At 42.5% G+C, this 18,982-nt stretch overlaps 1 protein-coding gene and 1 pseudogene across 1 annotated transcript; one reads left to right on the plus strand and one right to left on the minus strand.

The window, feature by feature from the left end:
- The first annotated feature begins 11,689 nt into the window (after positions 1-11,689).
- Positions 11,690-15,621, plus strand: LOC135518592 (protein FAM240B-like). Its single transcript, XM_064943753.1, has 3 exons — positions 11,690-11,778; positions 12,131-12,255; positions 14,320-15,621. The coding sequence occupies exons 2-3, from the start codon at positions 12,134-12,136 to the stop codon at positions 14,438-14,440; spliced, it is 243 nt and encodes an 80-aa protein (XP_064799825.1). The 5' UTR covers positions 11,690-11,778; positions 12,131-12,133; the 3' UTR covers positions 14,441-15,621.
- A 2,031-nt stretch (positions 15,622-17,652) lies between these two features.
- Positions 17,653-18,618, minus strand: LOC135516992 (C3a anaphylatoxin chemotactic receptor-like; annotated as a pseudogene).
- Positions 18,619-18,982: the final 364 nt, after the last annotated feature.

Below are 18,982 nucleotides of genomic sequence, written 5' to 3' on the forward strand. Positions count from 1 at the left end.
GGATGTCCATCATTCATTTTGTATGATACAATATGTTACGGATTACAATTTGTATGATATGTTAGGCATTGCAACAGATTCCAAAGTATGATACAGTATGTTACGAATTCCAATTTGTTGTGGCTAACATTAGCCACGTGGCGAACACTAATGATAGCTAGGTGGCAAATGTTAGCTAGGCTAGGGGTTAAGTTGAGGGTTAATGTTAAGGTTAGAGTTACAAGTTAGGTTAAAGGGTTGCAGTTGGAGATAGGGTTAGCTAACATGCTAAGTAGTTGGAAAGTATTTTAAAATTAATACGTAGTTGCAAACTTACTAATTAGCCATTAGTTGTCCGTGATGGGATTCGAACACAACCTTTGGGTTGTTAGATGTTCGCGTTATAAGGCCACCCATCCACCCTGACCAATCACCCTCCATTCATATTTGCCTTAATTGCCTTAAGTAACCTTCTGTCTGATGTAACCATACCAAGCATAACATATCATACAAATTTGGCTATGTTACGTCTAGTCTATGAGACCAGGCTGGACATTCAGGTAGGTAGACGACTACTGTATTTCATTTCCAGCTTCCACTTCTGGACCCCAACATTCATCACACACTGCCAGTAACACACTGAGGTGAAGCCATTTGTCACAATACCAATTGGCTTAACTCACATTCTAAAAAGCATTGCTAGAGTTCCACACAGCAGATGAATGGTCTCAGACGAAAGGGGCACACTATCAAAAAGGATATGAAAACGCACATTATATTCTGACCAAGCTATATCACTTCATCATGCCAAGTGTTTGTCTAAAAAGGGTCTATCATCGGTCATGTCTAGGAGAGATGAGGGTACAGACAGACTTGCGGTGTTTGATGTATGATTCCGACGTGATAGTCAGTGGCTTGGCTGAACAAACCCAGTCACCTGTGGAGACGTTATACTGCCACCTAGCAGACAATACCTGTCAAGTCTGGCACAGCTCGTACTAATAGTGGTCTAGTAGGCATATAATCATGGCTTTTGAATCTTGTTTTGCTGCAATTGGGACTTAGAACGTATGCCTCCTGAGGCATTGACATGAAACGCGCGCGCACTCGTACGGCAAGCGGTATCAAGTCTGACAACAGGCTCGTAAACAGCTTCTATCCCCAAGCCATAAGATTGCTAAATAGCCAACTAAATAGCTAACAAAATCGCTACACTGACTTTCTGAGTTGACCCTTGATTTGACTCTATACACACTCTCAGTGCCCTACACACTCACGCACACTGACATTTCCGACACACACACACACACACACACTGTAATATGCACATACTTTTATGCTGACTCTACACCCACCCACTGACATACAATCATCATATATGCTGCTGCTACTCTGTTTATCATATATCCTGTTGCCTAGTCACCTTACCCCTATACATATCTACCTCTTATCACTCCAGTACCATTGTAAATATGGTACTGGAACTGACTGATCCTGTATACAATATGCTTACTTCCTGTACTTTCTCGTGTTCTTATTACTTATTTTCTCGTGCTTTTGTTCTACCTTATGTTATTTTTAGTATTATGTTGTTACTGATTACAGCATTGTTGGCATTTCATTGTACTTGTACATGTGACATTAGAGCTTGAAACACACACACACACAAAGAGAGAGAGAGAGAGAGAGAGAGAGAGAGAGAGAGAGAGAGAGAGAGAGAGAGAGAGAGCAATGCACTATTAGCAGTAAAATGCTTTGAATGTTTTTATTCAATGAGCTGATATACTGTCTCTCAGGATTTTCTATCCAAGTGGGTTGATGGTTATATTATGAACATGTCTATAACGTGCCGTGGCTCTTATAGCCAAACATTATATTCCCCCTTCTACTCACAGAGCTCTGCTTCCTTTCAGATGGATGCGAGAGAGAGCTATGCTTAACACGCTTGGTTTTGAAATGCTCTGAGACGGGAGAGAAAGTGGCAGATCTTTATAGTGGAAAACTTTATAGATCATCGCTTTTACCAGAAATAACAGTAGAAAATGCATAAAGAACACCAGGGCCATGTTCAGTGCAAAGGAGTTTTGAAACATTGCAGATAGAAATGCTATGAATAGAGCCAAGACGATTCTTTATTCTAAATGTCAGAGAGGCATGTTTGTTCTACATAGCATATTTCTATCTGAATGTACCAAAACATTGCGTCCTGCTGAACGTGCCCCCAGAGTCAAGGTTAAGGAAGGAAGGGAGACTTGGGATGAGGAGATTTTGACATTAACATGTAGTCAAATCTGATATATGGTGGTAAAACTTCATAAAATGAGAACTCGATTCACTGTCAATTCCAATATGATTATACGAAAATGGAACAAACTGTTTATTTTGGTTTAATTTAACCTGGTATTTCAGACAAATACCATAGTTCTTCCATGCGCCTAACTGCACCTGATCGTCACAAATCTGTGTTGGGCACAGCATCGATCAAAATCCAAGTGGGACACACAATCAGAATCAGATCACTGTGGACCAGGTGGTGCGAGGGAAGAAGCTCTTCAGGTGGCGGGTGGTTTTTGGTCATAGTTGACCAAATCACAACTCCCAACCAACATGCAAGTTATAACCATAGAGCTAGATATGGGAGTCATTTTTACATCTGCGCCATTACAGTGTCTTCAACAGCATGGGCAGCGCCATTGAGGCTACTTTAAAATGACAGAAGCATGGTGGAAGTTGTCAATGGCGCTGCCCATGCTAAAATGACCTTTTGGCCACTAGAGGCCTCTATCATTCTCTATGGCTATAGCACAAGTTTTAAAACAGGAGGCAGGAAACAAGCTGTTTGGGGAAGAAGAGTTAACAGCTCAATGTTGCCCCCCTGTGGTGAGAGAACAGTATAGTGGTTTTACCTGCTCGGAGGAGGTACCTTTGGGACTGCATCCTTGGGTCTAACAGGCCTGGGAAAAGTGACCATTATGGACAACTGCAGATATTTAGAGAAATTGTTAGAATTCCACAGATTAGCAGTATTGGTTTTGGTAATTAGAGATGAAGCAATTTCCCAGCCGATATTATGATAATCCATTTTTATTAAAATTCCATTTGAACAACTTAGTTGACATTAATGATGTTAATGTAATGACAGCTCACTGCATTCTCTCTGATTAACTGTTACTCTTCAGTGTAGCCTCTGAGTTACTCTTCTGTGTGTGTGTGTGTGTGTGTGTGTGTGTGTGTGTGTGTGTGTGTGTGTGTGTGTGTGTGTGTGTGTGTGTGTGTGTGTGTGTGTGTGTGTGTGTGTGTGTGTGAGTGTGTGTGTGTGTGTGTGTGAGTGTGTGTGTGTGTGTGTGTGTGTGAGAGTGTGTGTGTGTGTGTGTGTGTGTGTGTGTGTGTGTGTGTGTGTGTGTGTGTGTGTGTGTGTGTGTGTGTGTGTGTGTGTGTGTGTGTGTGTGTGTGTGTGTGTGTGTGTGTGTGTGTGTGTGTGCGTGCGTGCGCGCGTGTGTGTGTGAGATATTAAAGTGGAGAAAACCAGAATGAATCCCTCTTGCCCCAAACAGGGAGCCATCAGGGCAGTCTTATTGTAACTATTATCAGTCCTTAGCCTCCAGGCATCCTGCCCTGTCATCAGTGTTGACTTTCACCGCAAGGGCACTTTCACTCAGCAGACACACACACACACACACACTGTCCTTCTCTCGCTCTCTCTCTCTACTGCTGCCAATCCTAATCGGCAATCTCTCAATACTTCCCATAGCTCTTTCTCTCTACGTCAACCCAGCTAACAATTCTAGGGAAAGAGAATGTTTTTGTAATGTTACCTGTAATGTTTCCCAGATGTTTGAGTGTCCAAAAACCTCCTGAGAACCTATTTAGGTTAGGATTTGTTTTAAAGTCAAACAAAACTTACCCAGACCGTGGTTGCTATGCTCTCAGAATATCATAGATTAATGTTCAAGACGTGTTTCATTGGAATGTTGAAAGAACATTCCTGTGTCCAGTTTTCTGAGGGTGAGGACAATATTCAATCAAAGTCCCATCAAAAATATACAGAAAATGGTTGCCATGCTTTCAGAATATAACATATTAATGTTCTTGGCACGTTTCATGGGAACTTTGCAACAACATTCCTATGTCCAATTTTCTGAGGGTTAAGGGAATGGTCTCTTGGAAACAGTCCTGTGAAAACAGTTAGGTAATGACCTAATGAGACTCTTAAGGGAACATTCTCTAAATGTTTGTCGTTCGCTGGGAATCTCCTCTAGTGACCTCTATGAAAGCCTTTTCTCTGTTGGTTAGTGTGGTGTGGTGTGATGTGATGTGATGTGATCTCTGTACAGCTTTGGGCCCAGACAGGGCTTTGTCTGTGTGTGTGTGGTCTCCGTATGTTAGTATTTGACAAACAGTAGCAGTGAAAGGGAATAACGAGGGTCATGACCTACAGCCTTCTAATAATCAGCCTGTCTCATTGGCCCTGTCGGCCCAGCGAGACAGCCCATCACGGGGTAAATATATATCTATTCTTTCACTACTGCACCATGGGAATTTCCATGAAGTCATCCACCGTTTATTTCCTGTTGCAGAGTGACATACGACCCCACTTTCACCTCTATGGCAAATGTTTTATTTAACCTTTATTTAACTAGGTAAGTCATCACAGGAAGGCTAATGGATTTGGTGTGTGCGTTTGTATTTGTGTGTGGAGTGTGTGTGCGTGCATGCTTGCACATGTGCGTGTGTAAGTGTTTGTATTGAATGTTGTTTATAGACAAAAAACAATTCATATGGCATTTCCTTCCCTCCTCCGACCCCTTTTAGAGTCACTGCCTGGCTTAGAGACCCCTCAGACCTCCACATCATCATGGAGGAATATGTCCCGTTAAAAAGACTGACTGTTAAATCCCTGGGGAGCTGTCATCTCCCTTCATTAGGGCGGGGCCATGTCCAATGTCATCCGTGTGTGAGAGCTTGGCAAGTGGGTGGCAGATGGGGCAGGTTGGATCTGCTCTTTCTCTTGCGCTCTCTCTCTCTCTCGCTCTCTCTCTCTCTCTCACTGTCTAAAACAAGAAACAGAGAATCTAACTGGTGATAGACTGCCAATAGGTACTTATCAAAGTAGGAGGCCATTCCTTTTCTTGCTCGAACAAAAGATGTACGACTAACCTTCCATTTCTACTTGCAGAATCGCAATGCCTCTCAGTGGCCAACAATGTGGCTTTGAGCCAATCAGAGAGCACAAAACTCCATGTGGGGGAACCGACAGGAGTGACAACAAAAAGGAAAAAAGATGTTGGTGTAGCTAGCGTTAGCTAGCTAGCTAGCAAAAAGAAAATGGCTATGGGATTATGGAGAGTGAATTCAATTGTTTCCTCGTCATCTTGCCAGCTAGTTATTTAAGCATTTCACGGTAAAGTCTACACCTGCTGTATTCGGTGCATGTGACAAAAATAAAGGGTAGCAATGAAATTCTCACAGCCTGTAAACCCGAGGAAGTGGTTCCTCAGGTTGCACTTTAACACAACAGCTCTCTCCTTTAAGCTTACTACACGCTCTATACATGCACAAGATTCAATGTAATTTTTGTCACAAAATACGCTCCGGCATTCTACGTATTTTTTACTACCTGAAAATTGAGACACACCGTATTATTCCTTGCGCAGCCATGGGGGGCAATGTTGTCCTTAGTTCCTTGTTCTGATCAATAGGTTATGAAGGCTATTCATCAAAGTAGTCTATTTTGCATTCATAACCAAATATAATCTCAGCGACTGTTCAAACAGTAAATCAAACAGAAAGAATCCGCCCAAAAAAGTATTTTGTTTAGAAGTAAATACACTACATGACCAAAACTATGTGGACACGTGCTCGTCGAACATCTCATTCCAAAATGGGCATTCATGTGGAATTGGTCCCCCCTTTGCTGCTATAACATACTCTTCTGGGAAGGCTTCCACTAGATGTTGGAACATTGCTGCTGGGACTTGCCTCCATTCAGCCACAAGAGCATTAGTTAGATCGGGCACTGATGTTGGGCAATTAGGCCCGGCTTGCAGTCGGCGTTCCAATTCATCGCAAAGGTGTTCGATGGGTTTGAGGTCAGGGCACTGTGCAAGTTCTTCCACACCGATCTCGGCAAATCATTTCGGTATGGACCTCACTTTGTGCACGGGGGCATTGTCATGCTGAAACTGGAAAAGGCCTTCCCCAAACTGCTGCCACAAAGTTGGAAGCACAGAATTGTCTAGAATGGCATTGTATACTGTAGCCTTAAGATTTCCCTTCACTAGAACTAAGAGGCCCAGCTAGAAACATGAAAAACAGTCCCAGACCAGTATTCCTCCTCCACCAAACTGTACAATTGGCACTATGCATTAGACCAGTTAGCGTTCTCCTAGCATTCGCCAAACCCAGATTAAGCCGTCAAACTGCCAGATGGGAAAGCGTAATTCATCACTCCAAAGAACGTGTTTCCACTGCACCAGAGTCCAATGGTGGCGCTCTTTACACCACTCCAGCCAACTCTTGGCATTGCGCATGGTGATCTTAGGCTTGTGCCATGGAAATCCATTTCATAAAGCTCCTGACGAATGTGCTGCCGTTGCTTCCAGAGGCAGTTAGGAACTCTATAGTGAGTGTTGCAACCAAGGAGAGACAATTTTTACGCTCTACACACTTCAGCACTCGGCGGCCCCGTTCGGCGGCTGAGCCAGTGTTGCTCCGAGACGATTCCACTTCACAATTACAGCACATACAGTTGACCGGGGAAGCTCTAGCAGGGCAGAAATTTGATGAACTGACTTGTTGGAAAGGTGGCATCCTATGACGGCGCCACGTTGAAAGTCCCTGAGTTCTTCAGAAAGGCTATTCTACTGCCAATGTTTGTCTATGGAGATTGCATGGCTGTGTGCTCAATTTTATACACCTGTGAGCAACGGGTTTGGCTGAAATAGGTGATTCCACTCATTTGAATGGATGTCCACATACTTTTGTATATATAGTGTAACTAGTGATTACAGGCAAATGTGAAATGGTAGAACCTGCTGTAGCCAAACTAGAGATGTGCATCTTCATTAAATAGTACCCATAAAAAAACAGTCTCAACGTCAACAGTGAAGAGGCGACTCCGGGATGCTGGCCTTCTCATGGGACTCTGTACCCCTATGTAGATTTTCATAAAATAATCTGCTGTTTCCAGCATTAACAGTGTATTTCTGATCAATCTGAGGTTATTTTAATGGACAAAAAATGTGCTTTTCTTGTAAAAAACAAGGACATTTCTAAGTGATCCCAAACTTTTGAATGGTAGTGTATATGAAAATTAAAATAAATTGCAGAAAATAAAGAAAAACCCTTGAATGAGTAGGTGTGTCCAAACTGGTACTGTACATGCATGCGTGCACGTGTGTGCGTTTGTGTGCGCATGTTCGGGTTATGCCCATATTGCTTGTAGTTGTTGGTTTGTTGTCTTGAGCTCAGGGCTCTTAGCCTCGTAAATACTAAACTGATTGTAAGCTTGTGAGAATACCAGATGGTTGTTCAAGCTTATAGGGCTCTGGGTCCAATCACAAAATCACTTACATTCTGAGTCAGCATTATGAAACATTCATCACACTGAAACAGTCCTTTACTGTAGGTTATCTTCACAGTGCCTGAAACATTTTTAAATGTGTTGTAAATCTCAGCTTTATTGACACTCTGCACCCTTCTCCTCCACAACGCATCCATCATTCTACCTCTCCACTCGTCACCCTTTCCCGTAGACCTTAGCATTGATTAGTAATGATAATAAGAATATAAAGACCAGGTGTAAATCACTTATTTGACCTCACACACACAAAGACAACAACTAATCACACACACACACACACACACACCAGACAGCCTCTCCCACGCACATCACAGTGTCTCACACCCCATCGATTTTTGGCCAAATCCAGACGGGCAGCTGCCCAGCCAAAACACAGGCACGTCAAACCACAGACCACAGTTTTGTCATGCCTTATGGCTGACCTCGCTGTCCTGGCCGCCAGGCCCAGATAGCGCTCATTGTTAACCCAAACACCGTAACATGAGAAAAGAGAGGAGCCCTGTGGTGGCACACCCAGATCCTTAACACCCTGTGCTGCTGTTACATGTTGGTCAGTGGAGGATGCTGAGGGGAGAACGGCTCGTAATAATGTCTGGAACGGAGCATATGGAATGGCATTAAACTCAAGGAAACCATAGAAACCATGTGTTTGATACCATTCCACTAATTCCTCTCCAGCCATTACCGCGAGTCTGTCCTCCCCAATTAAGGTGTGACCAACCTCCTGTGATGATGGCCATATGGTAATCTTGTCCACCAGTCGGCTCGCTCTATGTAGTAGCAATCGAGTCTGGGAAAGAGTTTAGTTGTGTGGTTATAGACTTGGATTGAAGGATTTGCGGCTGAGTACTTGAGTTGGGGATTTGCTCTCAGACCTGGGTCGGGTGGGTTCAAGAAATATTTCAAACACTTAAAGCTGGAATCCTTCACGGTGAAAGTGCCACGTCCGTTTGCGATGTTACAGCAACAAACAAGTCACTGCAAACAACGAACACTGTTTTTTCCTCTCGAACATCATTGCACAGGCGATAGAAGAGCACAATATGTACCACAGATGGGTTTTTTACCTTGCTGCACGAAGCTCCTCAGCTATGCAACAAAAACAATAAAAACTGTGGTGGGGGCGGCCAGTGCCGCTGTTTCCCCATACTGCGGATTCCATGTTTAAGCAGTGCTTACAGTACATTTTAATATTACGAAACCCTCCAAAAGAGCACATTCTAAATGTTTTCTTCACCTGTTCCCACTCAAGCAGTGCCACGGCCACTGTCATCCTTAAAGGGTGCTTGATTGAGCTTGTTTGGCTCTATGGAACCAATGGCATAGTTCCAAAAGTGAAAACCTCTGCCCTTCGGACACTCCAGGTAGACTCGGTCAAGTGCTGACCGTGTTAATCTGTCCTTTGGAAAGATAAACAGTGTCACGTTCTGACCCTTATTTCCTCTGTTTTGTCTTTATTTAGTAGGGCGGGGCGTGAGTTGGGGTGGGCAGTCTATGTGTGTTTTTCTATGTTGGGGTTTTGAGTTCAGCCTAGTATGGTTCTCAATCAGATGCAGGTGTTGTTAACTGTCTCTGATTGAGAATCATACTTAGGTAGCCTGGGCTTCACTTTTGAGTTGTGGGTGTTTGTTTTCCTTGTGTGTGTTTGTTGCCACACGGTACTGTTTTGTTCATGTTCACGTTTATTGTTTTGTATTTTCATAGTGTTCAGTTTATGTCTTAAAATAAAACGTTATGGACACTTACCACGCTGCGCATTGGTCCTCCGATCCTTCTCGCTTCTCCTCATCAGAAGAGGAGGAGGAATGCCGTTACAAACAGTGTCCCGCCGATTCTATAAGCCCTGGTTACATTTACAACTCTGTTTACGATTTACACATAATCTGAATTAGATATTATGAGGGAATACTGGGCTGGTTATCTTTGATTAAAACAGAAGATAAGACATCAACAACATGCATATACTGTATTTCCCTCACTCCTTTCTCAAAGAACCATAACAACTGACAAATTCTCCCAACAACAGTAATGCAGCTCTCAATCTGTGGAAGACACTTTTTAACTAAATTAACGGGTAACAAAATGACAAATCTTGACTTTGCAGAAGTGCAAGGTCATCTTCATTAATATTGTGTTTGTGAGTTATTCTGTCACTTCATATTCAGTCTGGCATTGCAGTGTCACAGAGAAAGTACTGATTGACAGTTTAAATTACATCTACATGAGAAGTGTTGGACAACATAAAAACTGCAGACAGGCATGCTTTTTCAATTTCTTTCCCTTTGAGCAGGCACAGTCACCAAACTGACATTTCAGTAGTGCAGGCCTATGAATGGGTAGCTTGTACTATAACATTTATGGTGGTGGTGAGAGAGCCAGTTAACACTTCTTATGGCTGAGATCCCGCAAACGGGATCGATAAGACAACTGCCAGTGAAAGTGCAAGGTGCCAAATTCAAAACAATAGAAATCTCATAATTAAAATTCCTCAGACATACAAGTATTTCACACCGTTTTAAAGATACACTTCTTGTTAATCCCACCACAGTGTCAGATTTCAAATAGGTTTTACAGCGAAAGAACCACAAATGATTATGTTACATCAGAGCCAAGTCACAGAAAAACATTTTTCCAGCCAAAGAGAGGAGTCACAAAAATCAGAAATAAAGATAGAATTAATCACAAACCTTTGATGATCTTCATCAGATGACACTCATAGGACTTCATGTTACACAATACATGTATGTTTTGTTCGATAAAGTTCATATTTATATTTTAAGAAATCTGAGTTTACATTGGCGCGTTATGTTCAGTAGTTCCAAAACATCCGGTGATTTTGCAGAAAGCCACATCAATTTACAGAAATACTCATTATAAATGTTGATGAAAATACAAGTGTTATACATGGAACTTTAGATACGCTTCTCCTTAATGCAACCACTGTGTCAGGTTTCAAAAAATCTTTACGGAAAAAGCAAACCATGCCATAATCTGAGTATGGAGCTCAGAGCCGAAACAACCCAAACAGATATCCACCATATTGTGCCGTCAACAGAAGTCAGAAATAACATTATAAATATTCACTTACCTTTGATGATCTTCATCAGAATGCACTCCCAGGAATCCCAGTTCCACAATAAATGTTTGTTTTGTTTGATAATGTCCATCATTTATGTCCAAATAGCTTCTTTTGTTAGCGCGTTTGGTAAACAAATCAAAACTCACGAAGCGCAGTCACTAGTTGCAGACGAAATGTCAAAAGGTTCTGTTACAGTCCGTAGAAACATGTCAAACGATGTATAGAATCAATCTTTAGGATGTTTTTAACATAAATCTTTAATAATGTTCCAACCGGAGAATTCCTTTGTCTGTAGAAAAGCAATGGATAATCTGTTTTATATGGCAGGTTTTTGCCTGCCATATGAGTTCTGTTATACTCACAGACATCATTCAAACAGTTTTAGAAACTCAGAGTGTTTTCTATCCAAATATGCTAATCATATGCATATATTAGCAACTGGGACTGAGTAGCAGGCAGTTTACTCTGGGCACCTCTGGGCACCTTATTCATCCAAGCTACTCAATACTGCCACCAGCCATATTAATCAGGTGTTTCTGGATGTGTGCATTTAATATTTTTGCAGTTAAAATGTCTAATCATGCCCCAGCAGTCCTGGGTATTAGCTGTCCCTCTGTCCTTCGTCTCTTCAGGCCATTGGGGGTGTGGAGGCTGGCTAAGCCCTGGTTAAGCACCTGCTTGTCCTATGGCGCTGGGCTGGGTTTGTATTAAGCCCAGTGTCATCAGATGGACCATACCGTGAGTGTGTGAAGCATAACACCCACTGTCTGAGTGGGAATTGTGGAATTCCCTTTTGCCTCTGTTAGCAATGTGTCCCGACGCTGGCAGAGTGGAACGGAATGGAACAGGGGGGCTGACCAGTGTCATTGTTTCAGAAATACACAGACAGCCATGGGAATGGGAATGGGAGAGCAAGAGAGAGAGAGAGAGAGAGAGAGAGAGAGAGAGAGAGAGAGAGAGAGAGAGAGAGATTGGCGTGTGTATGAGTGATTGAGTGTCCAACATGCATCCTGCCACTGAGGTGCATTTTTGGACAGACTGAACACCTCTGGACGACTACTGTTTCAGACTGATAGCAGCACCGCAGACCCTCATCATCAGACAGACACAGGGAGAGGACCCTGATCCAATCTTGGCAGTAAGTCTCTCCTGTTTTTCTGTGTTTATGAGCTGTGAAGTGTTTCTGTGTCATGTGTTTCTCAATTCCCAGCGATGTTTGTGTTTGTTTGTACCTCATGAATTATTTGGTGAGCATGTTCCTACACTCACCGTGTGGGAGCAGGGGCACCTTTAAAGAGTAATAAAATCAATAGAGACCAGGTAGTGCACAGTGGTAATATTTTGACCACACTCGCTGTACTAAAACAGATATCAATTCTGATATTAAAATTGTAACAATACAAATTTGCCTGAGTTAGTATAATATGGGCTATGAGCCTAAAATGTTCTCCTGAATTGAAATGACATCTTCCCTCCTTACTTTCTTTCAGAAAATGAGCTTGGCTCGGATCCATGATAAACACAAGCTAAAGAAATACTGGGAGGAGAAAATCGAACGTCACAGCGATATAATGGGGAGTGAGGAATCCAGAATGAAGAGCAGTGCTTTATCAAAGTAAGTATGTCTGTCAATAGCCACATTGCCTTATCAACTATAGACCATCACTGTTATGAAGAATATCTCAGGAAAAGGAAAATACATTTTTTTCTTGTCTTAATAAAGTCTACTTTAAAGACAGTAATTACCATTGGAATTCTGTCTCCATGCACAACCATGAGCTACTTACACTAAGGCTCATTGAATAAATGTTCAGCATCCTTCTCCAGAGGAAAAATACAATGTTTCTGTCTTTTCCACAGTGTTTCTTTATTGCAACACAGCCTGTTGGTTTGGTCGCCTATAACTCAATTCTGCACAGGACAGTAACTAGTCTAATATCGGAACCAATCTCCTCACAATGAGCATCTGTTCTTGAGATGCTGCTCAGAACTTAACCGACGGTAACCAAGACAACGCGCCTTGCACCCTTGAAGCATAACTGACATGCAAATGAGTTCTAATCGATTGCAGGCTGAGGCGGGTAGACTACAGAGCCTAGCTACAGACTGGCAGGCAAACAAGCAGGGAGACAAGCAGGAAGATGTGCAGGCAGGCAGCCAGGTAGGCAGGCAGGCAGAGAGACAGGCCGTCGGGCAGTATGCTGTGCTCTGCCGCTGCAGTCAGGTCAGTAGGGATTAAGAACGTATTGTTGCAAATGCACCCTAATCCTTCCTCTTTGGTCCTGTGACTAATCAATGTGAGCAGAATGTGTTTCCTTTGGAACAGATGGGAGGGGCCCTCTAAAGCAGCCCGAACCCTCCACCGCCTGTAATGAATGTATAGATTGTTCACACACAGAACGACACAATGGGCCTTGAGGCTGATCCTCCCTGTATTAATATGTGTATCTGTGTGATCCACAAATCCCCTTCGTTACACAATGAAATAACTGACTGCAAAGGTAATTGCTGCCAGGGAGGGGTGGATGGAGGGAGGGAGAGAGGGGTGAGTGAAAGAAAGGTAGAGAGGTTAAGAAATACTGTCTCATTACTCCACGACCAGCATTAGGCCTAATGCTAAGTCACTGGTGAATTGTGTTCAGACCTGGGTTCATCTACTATTTGAAATCTCTCAAATACTTTGAGCATTCGCTATAGCCTACCTGGAGAGTCAGGTGTGCCAAGTTTGTCGTTTTGGGACCGTTCTATAGACCCATTTCCCAGCCACGCCATGAGAAGTTGCACGCACAGTTTGTCATCAGAAACCTCTTTATTTACCTAGCAGTGGATGGGATCACATGCAACTTCCAATGCAGCTTGTGCAATGACAAACGCGCAATCAGATGGTTATCGTCTACAACATCGCAGATCGCCGCTAGCAAGGCAGAGAGGCGAGGTACAATATCTCAAACAGAGTTAAATAAAGCCAGAAGGTTAATGTACCTGTTGAACATAGTTATAGCCAACAATCTTGTTTGTTCCCTTGATCATCACTCACTCCCTGCGAGGGTCCATTGTCAAGGTCCCAACATTAGCGTCCTGCTACAGTGCTTTTAGATGCTGGGATGAGCATGACATTTGACGGTAAACAGAAAATGGCTCTATAGGTGGTCCATGAAGTACTTGAGATGATTTCAAATAGTATTTGAACCCCCTGTCAGATCACTAGAGATATGATCAGCATTGTTTTTACGACGGGTGATTGTGAAATGTGGAGTCTGTGTCATGTGGGCAGCCGGAAGGCTGGTTGATGTTGATGGACACGTTGTAGGTTTGAATAGGATCATGTGTCAGAGTAGCATCTTGTTTATGTGAGTGACAGAGAGGGCAGTGGAGGTGACACGGTGTTAATTAGCAAATCAATGCGTTAGTTATTGCAGTCATCTTCGTGTTAAAGGATCACTGCCGTAGGACATTAAAAAGGCAGAGAAAAACACATTTTAATCCAAAATAGAGGTGTAAACATTAGCCATGGTGATAAGAATAAGCACTTCATAGAGCCATGATAGGTTTCGGTGTTGTATTCTACAGACATGTTTACGCTGTCATTGTAAGTCCTCCATGTATCACACTGTCAATTATTTTATCAGATTGATTCTCCATGAATTAAAAATGGTCATGTTCATCACCCTTCCAACAGGCTGCGGGACGAGTGGCTCAGGAGGCTGAAGCTTCGGAACCAGCAGCTGGAGCGTTTCGAAGAGAAACACATCAGGAGGGCCAAGATGTCCCAACAGGCCTTCAAGATACCCAGTCAATGACTACTCGAATCTACATTCTAGAATCTACATCGTTCTAAGCCATCTGACTGAGATCATGACATGTAGATTAGCCTGGCTGCCATCTCTTGTTCAGATACTACATTCCACTCATTGCAACTCCTGTCATTTGCCAAAGACAATCTTTGGCAAATGACGGGAGTGACAAGGAGTGGATTATTAGCTAAAAAAAAAAGGCTGGTACTCAGACTAATGAGGTAGGGTTAACGAGGACTAGCTTCTCCATTTCAGATGATGACATTACGACTATATATTGAGGGGAAATACTGTAACTGAAGTGAAGTTTACTTCTTGCGAGGGAGACGGTATGGCAGAAAGTCAAATGGTTGGGATGTGGCCGAATGATTAGTTGCAGAGCCATGCTGTACAGACTATGATTAGTTGCAGAGCCATGCTGTACAGACTGTGATTAGTTGCAGAGCCATGCTGTACAGACTATGATTAGTTGCAGAGCCATGCTGTACAGACTATGATTAGTTGCAGAGCCATGCTGTACAGACTATGATTAGTTGCAGAGCCATGCTGTACAGACTATGATTAGTTGCAGAGCCATGCTGTACAGACTATGATTAGTTGCAGAGCCATGCTGTACAGACTATGATTAGTTGCAGAGCCATGCTGTACAGACTGTGATTAGTTGCAGAGCCATGCTGTACAGACTGTGATTAGTTGCAGAGCCATGCTGTACAGACTATGATTAGTTGCAGAGCCATGCTGTATAGACTGTGATTAGTTGCAGAGCCATGCTGTACAGACTGTGATTAGTTGCAGAGCCATGCTGTACAGACTGTGTCATTAACACTAATTTCGTAGTTTTGAGGCGACCATCTGTTGTGCAGTTAAATAAGTGCAGGGGAGTATGTGAAGACTTGACTGTACATCAGAGTGACAGTCGTGGTGACAGGTGGGGTAATTATTTGATTTTTGTGTCGGAGGAATGTACAACGTGATCGGGAGGAAACATGATGGAGATTGACAGAATATGGTATGTTTTTTTTTCAAGAAAGAAAAGTATGGAAAGTACAGAGAAAAAATAGAAATGTGTTAATGTCCCAATTTCCGAGCTTAAATATAGATAGAATTTGATAATGTTTAACATAATTTATCTGCAACATTAAAAGAGAGGGGAAAGCATCTCTTCTGAGGCATGTGAAATGTAAAGAACTCATTTGAGTATAAAAAAAAATGCATGTGGACAGTTTCAGAGGTTTCTGAGAGATGTGTTCCGGCCAGGTTACACTGCAGGCGTAGTTCCTTTATCTGAGGGGAGAAGTTGGTCTTTCAGTCATCAATTTAACAAAACATTAGCATTGTGCTTTGAATTGACACTATGCCGATGTGTTTTAGGGTGTCTGCTTATGTCTTGGTGTTAAGACGAGCTGTGAAAGGGAGTGCTGTTAGCTTCATCTTCTTTTCAGTTCGATGTGATGAACAAAGAAATGTCTAAAAGAAAACATCCTACAGCATCACCATGATCCTACATCCTACCGCATCGCCATGATCCTACATCCTACAGCATCACCATGATCCTACATCCTACAGCATCACCATGATCCTACATCCTACAGCATCACCATGATCCTACATCCCTCAGCATCACCATGATCCTACATCCTACAGCATCACCATGATCCTACATCCTACAGCTTCACCATGACCACAATTGAGAAGTGTACAATCATACATTATCAATGGCCAAGGAGACAGCTTCTGATCAAAATAGAAATGATTGGACCGAATGTACAAGATTGGGAGATGGTACAGTATAACATTACGGAGTATGGCATTACAGAGTCATTTACTCCTGAGGTGCTGACCTGTTGCACCCTCTATAACGACAGTGATTATTATTTGACCCTGCTGGTCATCTACAGTGCCTTGAGAAAGCATTAATGCCCCTTCAGAATTCAAAATTGATTAAATTAACGTATCTCACTCTCTCTCACCCATCTACACACAATACCTCATATTGACAAAGTGAATGCATGTTTTTATACATTTTAGCTCATTTATTGATAATGAAATACAGAAGTATCTCCTTTACATAAGTATTCACACCCCTGAGTCAAAACTTTGTAGAAGCACCTTTGGGCAGCAATTACAGCTGTGAGTCTTTCTGGGTAAGTCTCCAAGATTTTTCCACACCTGGATTGTGCCCATTATTCTTCTCAGAATTCATGTTTTGCAATATGTTTATTCTGTAAAGGCTTCCTTTTTCCCACTGTCATGTAGGTTAGTATTGTGGAGTAGCAACAATGTTGTTGATCCTTCCTCAGTTTTCTCCTATCACAGCCATTAAACTTTTAAAGTCGCCATTGGCCACATGGTGAAGTTCCCTGAGCGATTTCCTTCCTCTCCGGTAACTGAGTTAGGAGGGACGCCTGTAACTTTGTAGTGACTGGATGTATTGATACACCATTCGAAGTGTAATTAATAACTTCACCATGCTCAAAGGGATATGCAATATCTGATTTTCTACCAATAGGTGCCCTTCTTTGCGAGGCATTTGGAAAAACTCCCTGGTCTTAGTGGTTGAATCTGTGTTTCAAATTCACTGCTCGACTGAGGGACCTTACAGATAATTGTATACGTGGAGTACAGAGATGAGCTAGTTATTCAAAAATCATGTTAAACACTATTATTGCACACACAGTGAGTCCATGCAACTTACTATGTAACTTACTAAGCATATTTTTACTCCTGAACTTATTTAGGCTTTCCAAAACATAGGGGTTGAATACTTATTGACAAGACATTTCAGTTCTTGTTTTTGTTCTTTCATTTGTAAAAGTTGCAAAAAAAACATAATTCCACTTTGCCATTATGTGTTATTGTGAGTAGGCCAGTGACAAACAATATCAAGTTAATCCATTTTGAATTCAGGCTGTAACACAACATGTGGAAGAAATCAAGATGTGTGAATGCTTTCTGAAGGCACTGTAAGTGTGACAGAAATAAGAGTTTTAGGACATGACAGCTTAAAACTCAATGCAATGCAGGCAACATTCCAATCGGGCATGGGCTGAACGTCCAACCGTCTTTTGTTTGGCTCAATGTCTAATTTCTTAACTACTGTTCATTCATTAATCATGCAGATTCAGTGCCTCAACAAGTCAGAAAACACCAACACGTGTTTTGTCATCTACACATTGAGTATCTTTGAGACAGGAGTTATTTATTCTCTTCTTTCCGACTCAGACCTGCGCCTCAGGTGAGTTTGTGAACCGTGACCGCTGCGGCTGTCCTTTAGAGTACACAGGGGAACATGTGTTCACATCCTCGCTGAATACATTTTCAAATATTTTCCTAAGAGATACCCTGACCCTCTTCCTTAAGTCCTGACCCATGAAGACATACGGGAAGAGGGTTGCTGTAAGCCAGAGGAGACGGCCAGGGGGTAGCAGGTAGCAGACAGCGATGACCAACAAGAGGATGAGGAAGCCGAGCACTAGCCTGGTGACGTGGGTGGCATTGATAGCTGTGATGGCCGGATGGTTGCCCTCAGTTTTGTCTAGTAGGTGGTGATGGGTGCACAGTGACATGTTCATATAATCAAGGAATACTATTCCTCTGTAGATCATAGAGGGAGGCTGAGGAGCAGGGCCATGACCCAGGCCAGACCTCACAGCAGCCAGGCCAGGGTGAGGCTCCGGTGGTTCTGGGCCCAGAAAGGCAGGATGACCAGGGCAAAGTGGTCCAAACTGATAAGGACCAGAGTGAAGACACCTTGCACATAGCCTCTCCAGTGGTGGTTCAGTATGATTTCAGTAATCGAGAAAGGGATGGAGGGATGGAGACACAGCAGAGCAGGTCAGCCACATCCAGGATAACAAACCAGGTGGTGTTGACTGTTCTCTTCATCTTGACTCTAGCTATCCAAATGACAAAGTTGTTGCCTGGGATACCGAGGACACAGGTAATGCTGTATAGGACCATAGACACCACCCGTATGGATGGATGCCCTTGTTCAGAGAAATATGTTTAATTGAATTGGTCATAATACAAGTCAAACTCCCCCTACTCTTCTGTGAAAGTCCCACTGGAATCCCCATACTCTTCTGTGAAAGTCCCATTGTTAATCCCCATACTCTTCTGTGCAAATCCCATTGTTAATCCCCATATTCCTCTGAGAAATTACCATAATCCTCTGGGAAATGCATGTTGTCACTAGTTGTTTGATACAGAATGTCAGTCATATTCTGACTAAATACAGTACCAGACAAAAGTTTGGACACACCTACTCATTTAAGAGTTTTTCTTTATTTTTCACTATTTTCTACATTGTAGAATAATAGTTTAGACATCAAAACTATGAAATAACACATATGGAATCATGTAATAAGCAAATAGTGTTAAACAAATCAAAATATATATTAGATTCTTCAAAGTAACCACCCTTTGCCTTGATGACAGCTTTGCACACTTTTTTCCAACAGTCTTGAAGGAGTTCCCACATATTCTGAGCACTTGTTGGATGCTTTTCTTTCAGCCTGTGGTCCAACTCATCCCAAACCATCTCAACTG

The sequence above is a fragment of the Oncorhynchus masou genome, chromosome 28, assembly GCF_036934945.1.
Source record: "Oncorhynchus masou masou isolate Uvic2021 chromosome 28, UVic_Omas_1.1, whole genome shotgun sequence".
Classification (NCBI taxonomy): Eukaryota; Metazoa; Chordata; class Actinopteri; order Salmoniformes; family Salmonidae; genus Oncorhynchus; species Oncorhynchus masou.

What these genes read in the sequence shown, in the direction of transcription:
- LOC135518592 (XM_064943753.1), top strand. Translation starts at nt 12,134, where the DNA reads ATGAGCTTGGCTCGGATCCATGATAAACACAAGCTAAAGAAATACTGG. An exon ending in AAGAGCAGTGCTTTATCAAA is followed by an intron (nt 12,256 to 14,319) that starts GTAAGTATGTCT and finishes CCCTTCCAACAG; the next exon opens with GCTGCGGGACGAGTGGCTCA.